At 31.3% G+C, this 10,744-nt stretch overlaps 1 protein-coding gene across 1 annotated transcript; it reads right to left on the bottom strand.

Annotated features, from left to right (window-relative positions):
- Window positions 1–566: 566 nt before the first annotated feature.
- LOC107791579 (1-aminocyclopropane-1-carboxylate synthase 7-like) lies at window positions 567–3,006 on the bottom strand. Its single transcript, XM_016613666.2, has 3 exons — window positions 2,764–3,006; window positions 1,891–2,183; window positions 567–1,491 (listed from the first exon to the last, which is right to left on the bottom strand). The coding sequence occupies exons 1-3, from the start codon at window positions 2,932–2,934 to the stop codon at window positions 630–632; spliced, it is 1,326 nt and encodes a 441-aa protein (XP_016469152.1). The 5' UTR covers window positions 2,935–3,006; the 3' UTR covers window positions 567–629.
- Window positions 3,007–10,744: the final 7,738 nt, after the last annotated feature.

Below are 10,744 nucleotides of genomic sequence, written 5' to 3'. Positions count from 1 at the left end.
ATTCTAAGCAGAACTAGAATACTACTCTCCCTTCGATCATTTTAATTATGGTTGTTGTTGGCTGAACAACAATAACAACAACAACGATCCAGTAAAATTTTACTAGCGGAGTCTGGGGAGAGTAGTGTATACGCAGATCTTACCCCTACTCCAAGGGAGTAGAGAGATTGTTTCCAAAAGACCATCGGCTCAAGAAGACGAAAAGAGACAATATATCAGTACCATACACAGAAACCAAAAGTTTTGGCGGAACACAAAACTTAAATTTAAAAATATTTTTAACACATAATAAAAGTATCAAACATGCCATGATATCTTCATGACTATAAACTAAGGCATGTTATTAAGAATAAAATAAAAAAATTAAAACTAATCAGTAATTTCTGAATATAGAACGGCATCACTCTTTTTAGACAGACCTAAGAAAATATCACATACAATGGAACAAAATGAGTATATAACTTGAATTCAATATGATGTATTTGAGTACAAAATCCAATTCTTGGAATTGGCATCATAAGAGAACTAATCCAATAACAACCAAAACTGGAATTAATTAATGTCCTGAAACCAAAAAGAACTAAAGAAAAGTTCTAAAAAGTAAAGAATAATATGAGGCAATCATATTATTACTCATTTATATATGTTCTCTTTTGCATGAAATTATGCAATCTTTTGAGTGCAATTTCTAGTGTTTGTTCACTCATATTAGCAAAACAAACTCTAAACCAACCAGGTTCTGAACAATGACAAGAAGATCCTGGAGAAATATTCAACTTCACTTCACACAATATTGAATTCCAAAGTTCCAATTCACATTCCTTTGTAGGCTTATCCAATAATTGACTCAAATTCATCCAACAAAATAAACCTGCATTTCCTTTCAAACATTCAATTCCAGCACTTCTCAATCCATCAATTATCATTTCATATCTCTTCCTCAATCTCTCGCGATTCGTCTTAATGTATTTGTTCGTGAAATTCTTATCTGACAACATGGAAGCCAGGAGTTGTTGTGTCTGAGATGAAATTAAGGTAAAACTCGACATTCTCCTAGCTGTTGTGACAACCTTATCATTGTATGAATAAATTGTCCCAACTCTAAATCCAGGGAGTCCTAAGTCTTTAGAAAGGCTATAGACAATGTGAACTCTCTCTGAATCTTTGTAATTTCTTGATTCAAGAATTTCCGCAATGCTGGTGAATTCTGAGGAACAGAATACTGACCCAGAGTAGATTTCATCAGAGACAAGGTGGATGTTTTTTCGGACCGCGAATTCAAGAATATCCTCAAGGATTGTTCTTTGAATTGTTGCACCTAAAGGATTTGAAGGATTTGTTATAAGTATTCCTCTAACTTTGATGTTTTTGGATTTTGCTTCTTCATAGGCTAATTCTAAGGCTTGTGGTGTAACTTGGAAATTATTTGAACTATCACAATGAACTGGAATTATTTTTACACCTGTTCTCCACCTCAAATCTCTATCAAACCTGTAAAAATTAAATTAAAAAGAGGACTATAAGTTAATATCATAACATAGTACCTATGTTGTGAGTTAATAAAAATAGGGGAAATGTCAAAATTTATCTATTTCATATACAAAATCTTAAGTTTATCCTCTGTTATACTTTTAGATCATTCATACAGTACTGTTGTCGTAAATAAATTGTTTTGTGTATTTATCATGACTTCAACAGAACTCCTCCGTTATACTTCAGATTGGAGCTCTGTCAGGGTCAACGATAAATACAACATATTTTTGCTAACGACAAGGGTATAGATGACCTCAAAGTATAACGGATAGTAAATTTAAGATGTTTCGTATAGTAAAAGGACATTTTTGACCTTTTTTTCCTAACAAATATTAGTTACTATAAATAGAAACTTACCCAGGATAGTAAGGAGTTGGAACAAGCAAAGCATCACCAGGATCAGCAAGAATAAATGTTAATAACTCATTAGCAGCTGTTGCACCAGCTGTAATAACAATTCTTTCAGGATTAAATTTTGCCCTTCCACCTCTTATTTGTTCCATGAAACTAGCCATTGCTTTTCTAAAAGAAACAAGTCCATGATAATCTTGAAATAAAGCATTTTCTCTAAAGCTAGAAATTTTTCCACTTCCACAGCTAGCTTCTTCTGTTTGTTTTTCCAAGTACTCTTCCAACAAATCAAATGATACCTATTCAAAGATTAAAAAAATAACATAAGATTAGATAATCATAATTAATGCCTATTTTATGGTAGTTTCTGTAATCATTTTATCTAAATACTTAAGATGTTAAAACAATTGTTTAATTTTTATTTTCATAATTATATTCTCGTACGCCCGTTCACATGCGAGCTTGATTCTTTTTCATAAGCCAAATACGTGAATTTTTTAAATATATAATCAAAACATCTCTATAACAGCCTCGTTTTTTTCACTATTTTTTCGCTGCTATAGTAAAGTGTTATAGAGGACATATATTAACATAACATGAAGATCGATTCCGATAAAAACTTAGCTTTTATAGTGAATGACTATTATATAAGAATGTTGTTTTAAAAAAGTCTAAATGTATATCAACTATTTTAAACATTGAGTTTTGTATTTGTTCGATTTGCATCGTACTCAGCATAGCCCGAACAAATCAACAAAGCAAAGAATAAATTTCATAAATGGTTAATAAATTTCTTTTTTCTATTTATCAAAATCACATAACTTTTTGTTTTGTCACATAAAAATCATAATACTTTCGCTACCACCAATATATACTTACTTGATTTTCTGCCAATCCCATTTGAATAACTCCAGATGGGTTGTGAACTTCATCAAAAGGATTTTCATCATATGCTTTCCACCCTGCAAAATAAGGTGAATTTTCTCCATGTGTATCTGAGACTGCAACTTTTGATAGCTTAACTGTTGATTTCTCAATCTCAATAGCCATTTCTTTCTTCTTTTTTTTTGAGTCTTTTCTCTGTATAGAGATCAAGAAAATATGAAATATGGGTAGTTTATACCAAAATGAGAACTGTTTGAATGAAGTTTATGTCAAATAACACCTATATATATAACCAATGATTGATACTGTATAGTAAGGAAGATCAAAGATCACCTTTTTACAAATACTATAGTTTAAATTAAATGGCTGGTGACAACTGTTAGCTTCTGTCATCTTTTCAAACCTTCTATATTATCTCAATCCCTAAAAAGATCACACAACAAATATGGTAGTTGAAATATGGGGGTGGGTATTTTAACAAATTAGTCTTAGGATACGCGTTATGCGCGTGTACTTTGTATCAATAAGAATAGGTTTTTTTAAAGTAACATAAAATATGTTCAAAAGGTGTATTTGCGTTATAAAATATTTTTTAAAAAAAAATATAAGCTCCTAAAAATAATAAATGTTGATTATGTTTAAGTTTTGTTCGCTCTAGTCATTCTTCCTTTTTGTTCCAATAATTATTTCATTGTACAAAAACATTAGGTATAGCGTTAAGTATAATTATGAATTAAATGCAAAAATGTAGTTTGACTTTCTATGAGCAATTTCAACTTTTCACTTTGGCCGTTCCACTTTTATAATAGTAAAATTTATAAATGTAATATATAGTATAATAGAGTAATAAATAGTTGCATTATAAAATATAAAAAAATAATAAAAGTTGTATGATTAGGAAAATTTCATTAAGGATCATCCAAGTAAATATTTATAACACAAAAATCACTATTAATTTTTTTTAACTAAAATATAAATTTGACCAGAAAATACATATTTTGGTTGAAAAGTTTCTTTATACTAAAGTGAATCAATCAAGATTTATGGCAATAAAATCTCATAAATACTGGGTAGCAAGCCACAAAAGTGAAAGTAATTATGAATGTGACAAAGTAGTAATCTCTATAAAGATGCTTAGTAAATTTTTGAAATTTTACTAATGAGGAAAAAGATTTGAGGTTATTAGTTGGAGAGAAAGAGCATGCATGAAATTTTTTGAAGTAAAGGAAAACGACGAAAATTGAAGTTCTGCCTAAATAGAAACTAATTTTTAGAAGAGTTCTAATTGATTTTAAAGTCTTAAATATTATGACATAGTTCAAACAAAAAATAATAATAAGTAAAAAAATTAAAGTAGATTTTTAGATGATTTCAAAGTGGTAAATATATATTAGGAAAATAATTACATGACTATTCCTAAATGTTAAAAAAATAAATGATTATCCCTAAATATATTGGAAAAATATTAACTGAATGATCATCCAAGTAAATATTTATAACACCAAAATCACTATTTTTTTTAACTAAAATATAAATTTGACCAGAAAATACATATTTTGATTGGAAAAGTTTCTTTATACTAAAGTGAATCAATCAAGATTTATGACAACAAAATCTCATAAATTCTTGGTAGCAAGCCACAAAAGTGAAAGTAATTATGAATTTGACAAAGTAGTAATCTCTATAAAGATGCTTAATAAATTTTTGAAATTTTACTAATGAGGAAAATATTTGAGGATATTAGTTGGAGAGAAAGAGCATGCGTGAAAATTTTTTGAAGTAAAGAAAAACGACGAAGCTTGAAGTTCTGCCTAAATAGAAACTAAGTTTTTAGAAGAGTTCTAATTGATTTTAAAGTCTTAAATATTATGACATAGTTCAAACAAAAAATAATAATAAGTAAAAAATTTAAATTAGATTTTTAGTTGATTTCAAAGTGGTAAATATATATTAGGAAAATAATTAAATGATTATTCCTAAATGTTAAAAAAATTAAATGATTATCCCTAAATATATTAGAAAAATATTAATTGAATGATCATCCAAGTAAATATTTATAACACCAAAATCACTACTTTTTTAACTAAAATATAAATTTGAGCAGAAAATACATATTTTGATTGGAAAAGTTTCTTTATATTAAAGTGAATTAATCAAGATTTATGACAACAAAATCTCATAAATTCTCGGTGGCAAGCCCCTAAAATGAAAGTAATTATGAATTTGACAAAGTAGTAATCTCTATAAAGATGCTTAGAAAATTTTTGAAATTTTACTAATGAGGAAAATATTTGAGGTTATTAGTTGCCGAGAAAGAGCATGTGCGAAAATTTTTTGAAGTAAAGGAAAATGACGAAGCTTGAAGTTCTGCCTAAATAGAAACTAAGTTTTTAGAAGAGTTCTAATTGATTTTAAAATCTTAAATATTAGGACATAGTTCAAACAAAAAAAAGTAAAATTTTAAAGTAGATTTTTAGTTGATTTCAAAGTGGTAATATATAGTAGGAAAATAATTAAATGACTATTCCTAAATATTTGAAAAAAAATTAAATGGTTAACCCTAAATATATTAGAAAAATATTAATTGAATAATCATCCAAGTAAATATTTATAACACAAAAATCACTATTTTTTTAAACTAAAATATAAATTTGACCAGAAAATACATATTTTGATTGGAAACGTTTCTTTATACTACAGTGAATCAATCAAGATTTATGACAACAAAATCTCATAAATTCTTGGTAGCGAGCCACAAAAGTGAAAGTAATTATGAATTTGACAAAGTAATAATCTCTATAAAGATGCTTAGTAATTTTTTGAAATTTTACTAATGAGGAAAAGATTTGAGGTTATTAGTTGGCGAGTGAAATTTTTTTGAAGTAAAGGAAAACGACGAAGCTTGACGTTCTGCCTAAATAGAAACTAAGTTTTTAGAAGAGTTCTAATTGATTTTAAAGTCTTAAATATTAGGACATAGTTCAAACAAAAAAAAAGTAAAATTTTAAAGTAGATTTTTAGTTGATTTCACAGTGGTAAATATTAGAAAAATAATTAAATGGCTATTCCTAAATATTAGGAAAATAATTAAATGACTATTCAAAAATATATTAGCGAAATAATTGAATGACTATTTTATTTTCGTGCTTTTAATATAGTATAGATAAATAAATATAGATAGTCCCATTTTTTCTAACTTTGTTGTTCCTTTCTAAAACTTGCTCCCCTTTTTTTCTTCTTAATTATTTATATTCATATTCTACAATACTTTACTGACTTGGAATTATACCTTTATCATGTTATGGTTGTTGATTTCTCTTCCGCATTAAACAAGTACTAACTATATTACAACCTTTGTATGCGTCTTTGTCATACAAGAAGCTCTTTTTTATGATTTCACGTCCGATGTCCAGAACCTGTACTTAAGTCCGATCAAATATATTCAGATTCGCGTCGGAAAATCTCATATTGAAGAATAAAACGCTTCCTAACAAAAGCGATTCCATACCCAGAACTCGAACCCGAGACCTCTGATTAAGGATGAAGAAGTACTTACGAGTCCACCACAACCCTTGTTGGTTATACTGGAAGCTCCACAATTCAAACACTTATTTCTTATTTTCTTGGCACTGCATTGATAGCGTAAACAACTTTTATACTATTAAGTTAAGCAACAACAATAGGTAAAACTTCTTATCAAATTTAATATGAAACCTGGAAAATGGAATAATAACCTATTGTAGCAAATCAGTTAAATTATACTAATTTTTACACTTTAGTTTATCAAGCTTAAACTCTAGTGGTTCAAGATTTAAGTCTTGCCACCATATATACAGTTGTCAATTTAATAGAACTCATAAACCCTATTTTGAAGGAGCTAGCGTGTCAATGCACATTGTTGAGAGGAAATGATTCAATATAACCTTTTACAATTTTAATAGACGAAGAACATAATCCTGCAAATATTTCTTATTTAATCTCTTACGTATAAAAACAAAAACTTCTTCAGACATTTCAAATAATTTTTTTTTATTACTATGAGCCACACAACCAATTGACACACTCAATACACAGGGCGAATTTAGGGGGGCGGAAGGGGTTCACTCAAACTCCCTTCGCCGAAAAATTACACTTTATATATAAGGCAAAATCTGATTTTTTCTCTCTATATTTTATGTCTTGAATCCCCTTGACTACAGTCCAAAAGCATAGCTCAATTGTCAAAGGGCCCAAAAGCATAGCTTAGCGGTTAAGGGGGTTCAAAACTTTTGTAAGGTCTTTGGTTCAACTCTCACTAGCTACAATCTTTTTTTTAGCTTTTTTCCTTTTTAAACTCCCTTAGCGGAAATCCTGCATCTGTCACTGGTTGCAACTGTTGAGTTGTTTCCATTACTAAAGGGCAGCCTGATGAACAAAGTATTCCATGTTCATGCAGGGTCCGGGAGGGTCGCACCCCAAGGGGTGTGAGACAGTCTATCCTGATGCAAGCATCAATGGCTGATTCCACGATCGAACCCGTGACCTATAGGTCACACGGAGCCAACTTTATCGTTACTCCAAGCCCCCTTCAATTGTTTCCATTACTAATTAGTAATTTTTCTCATTAGAACTTACCACAATTTTAATACTGTGCCATGTAAAAACCACAACACAAATTTAGAATTATTCGAGAGTAGTTTAGTTTTTCTGATAGCCTGATAGGGATACTAGCATAAGATCATTAGGATTCTGATTTTGGTGCAAAAACAATTAAAAATGCAGCTGCAAGAAGATTTTCTGGTCCCACACCTTTACTAATTTCAATTCTCAAGCAACAGAAGTTATAACTTCCTTTAATCTTTTTTAGGATATGTTAATCTTTGGATCATGATCTAATTAGTGGTTATGATTAGAGTTTAATTAATAATCTTGCTTGCTTCATGTGTTAACCAAAATATACGATCTTCCACAGTTGTTTTATATATCCTAGCTAGACTCTAGACTAAAATGGTAGCTAGACTATTAATTTATATATATATTTTAAATAAAGGGCCGCCCGATACATAAAGTATTATGTGTTCAATAGGGTCCAGAAAAGAGACTGTACCTCAAGGGGTGTGATGTAGGCAGTATATTCCAATGCAAGTATTAATAGTTGATTCTACGTACCGCCGAACCCGTAACCGATACATAGGTCACATAAAGATTACCTTATCATTGCTTTGAGACTCCCCTTCGTATGTATTACATATTCTTGTCAGAATAATTTGTTAAATATTTTCTATTACCGTGTACTATGTCAATCAGTTGCAATGGCTATTTAATTATCAAATATTTCCAGTGCGCTCATCACATGCAATTATAATTTTTTGCAAGGTCTATAATGTGGTAGCACTGCAAAAGTGTAGGAGTTGAGATATTTTATCAGATTTTGTGATTTGTGAGGATTTTAACTAACCCCGTTGAGAATATATAAAAAACAAAATCAAAGGAAGGACAGAAAAAGGAGATAGAATGAAGTAATTAACAAATGTAAATGATGTGTGTATGTGAATATATATATTTCACTAAAGTGGGGCTTAGATCCATGTGCAAAAGCTCAACGTGATATTTGTTATTTATAGAATGCCACATAATTGGAAATTAAAAGGTGGTTGGTGATGATTGTTTTTAGCTACTTCAATTCAGCCTGATTTTCCCACTTCTTTAACTTGTATACTAGTGGAATGAATGAAAAGGAAAAAAAAAAAAAACAATCCGGTGCATAAGGTATTCCTCGTTTATGCAGGGCCTGGGCAAGGATCATACTCAGTAGATAGTTTAGCTTCACCGAATGCAAGTATTAGTGGTTGTTTCCAGGGTTCGAACATATGGCCTACATGGGCGAATGTAGTGTATATGCAAGGGGTTCAATTGAACCCATAACTTTCAAAGCGAAATAAAAACTTATGTGTAAAAAATTATTAAAATTTTAAAAATATGAACCCATAACTTTTGGTTCAATGCTAAAAATCTTAAAAATTAAATTCATAAAATTTAAATCTGAAATCCGTCTCTAATGGCTATAGACCACACAGAAACAACTTCACTGTAACCTCCCCTGCACTAGTGAAATGAATGATGGCACATATAATCAATCAGTTATTGAACAATGAGCATGCCAATATTAACACTTGAAAATACAAGGTTAAAACTAACCCCAATTATTGTTTGCTGATGGATACTGAATTTCATTGAGGTATTCTCTATGCTCTTTAAGCTGCTTTTTGGATACCCTCAAATAAAACTTTCTAGTAGGTATATTAAATTATTAACCTTATGCCGCTCGAACTCTTTAAAGGTGTGTCTGATTCTCCAAAAATAATACACTTATGGAGATTCTCCGATACAGGTGCGGTACCATATTTTAAGACTCCGAGCAACATAAATTTTAATAGACATATATCTAGAATTTAGAGTAAATAGTATAGAATGAACAAGAGGCAGCTACAACAGGAATGCAGGTATATCTTCAAATCCAGCTCCCATCGAATACGACAACTTCAACAGCCAACATCTGCACGCAATATACAGAAGTGTAGTATGAGTACAACCGACCGCATGTACTCAATAAGTAACAAACCTTACCTTAGGTTGAAAGTAGTGACGAGCTGGAACATAGGTCGGGTCCAACACCAATAACTAACAACAATGAAGTAATTCTGAGATAAAATGCTCAGCTTTTTCACAGTTTTCCTGAAAACAGTTCCGCTTTTCAAGAATATTAGTAAAAACCCAAATTCTTTTACCGAACTCGTCGAAAAATATGAGATAATTTGAAAACTGTAATTTTTCCAAAATACTTTCCACAATAAATAAGATGTTCCATTTTCTTTTCAGATATTAAGTGTGCAATGTGTGTAAAAAGTCATGAATCACGTGATACCGTACATCATGAGGAAAAAAATGCATCTTTATGCCTGTATGTCATATGTGCATTCCAATGCCATGTATCTCAGAGATGAATCATGTACTCACACTCTCAGAGTACTCAATCTCACTGTCTCACACTTTCCACTCATCATGCTTAACCACTCAGTACTGTATATGACCAATCCGGCTCAGGGAAGATCCATCCCGGAATATATAAATCAAATGACCATCAGTCACTCGGTACAGAGGAAGGCCAATCCGGCCCGCGGAGAAGATCCATCTCCGGGTATATAAATGCTCAACCACTCGGTACTGTATATGGTCCATACAGCCCAGGGAAGATCCATCCCGGAATATATACATCACGGACCATCAGTCACCAGTACCGAGGAAGGCCAATCCAGCCCCATGAAGAAGATTCATCTCCAGGTATATATAGATGCTTCAGACAAGATCCATGTCTAGGGAAGATCCATCCTTCAATATAATCAACCGCGCTCACTAGGGGTGTGTACAGACTCCGGGGGGCTCCTACAGCCCAAGCGCTATAAATTGCACGGACAACTCACGTGCTAAAGTATCAATATCAGAATTTGCATGGACAACTTATGTGCAATAGTATCAATATCCTCTCTCGGGCTCACAATATCATGAAACTAGCCCAAAAATAATAATATGATGTATCAATAAATAACAACAGAGACGGAGATATGATACGCATAGGAATACGTATGACTGAATATATAAAGCAATGAAAATAAATAATTTAACAGTAGAAATGACCTCAATGAGTCCCAACAGGATAAGCATGCAGCCTAGACATGGTGTCTAACATGGATCACAACTCAATAGCTCAACTACGTAAAAAATTCATGATTACAGGTAAAGTCAGGTAACTACACAGTACCACAGAAATAACGGAGTCACAATTCACACGGTGCACGCCCACACATCCGTCACCTAGCATGTGCGTCACCTGAACACCAATCACATAGCACATAATTCGGGGTTTCATACCCTCAATACTAAGTTTAGAAGAGTTACTTAACTCGAACAAGCGAATTCCAATACCGAGCAAGCTAAG

The sequence above is a fragment of the Nicotiana tabacum genome, chromosome 8, assembly GCF_000715075.1.
Source record: "Nicotiana tabacum cultivar K326 chromosome 8, ASM71507v2, whole genome shotgun sequence".
NCBI classification, from domain to species: domain Eukaryota; kingdom Viridiplantae; phylum Streptophyta; class Magnoliopsida; order Solanales; family Solanaceae; genus Nicotiana; species Nicotiana tabacum.
Note: the sequence above shows the minus strand (reverse complement) of the source record. Positions and strands in the feature narration are given on the sequence as shown.

Excerpts from the sequence above, each read along its gene's own strand:
- LOC107791579 (XM_016613666.2), bottom strand. The coding sequence starts at position 2,934 with ATGGCTATTGAGATTGAGAAATCAACAGTTAAGCTATCAAAAGTTGCA. Across the intron at positions 2,184-2,763 it reads TGGGATTGGCAGAAAATCAA|GTATCATTTGATTTGTTGGA; the intron begins GTAAGTATATAT and ends ATCTTTGAATAG. Across the intron at positions 1,492-1,890 it reads CCAACTCCTTACTATCCTGG|GTTTGATAGAGATTTGAGGT; the intron begins GTAAGTTTCTAT and ends TAATTTTTACAG.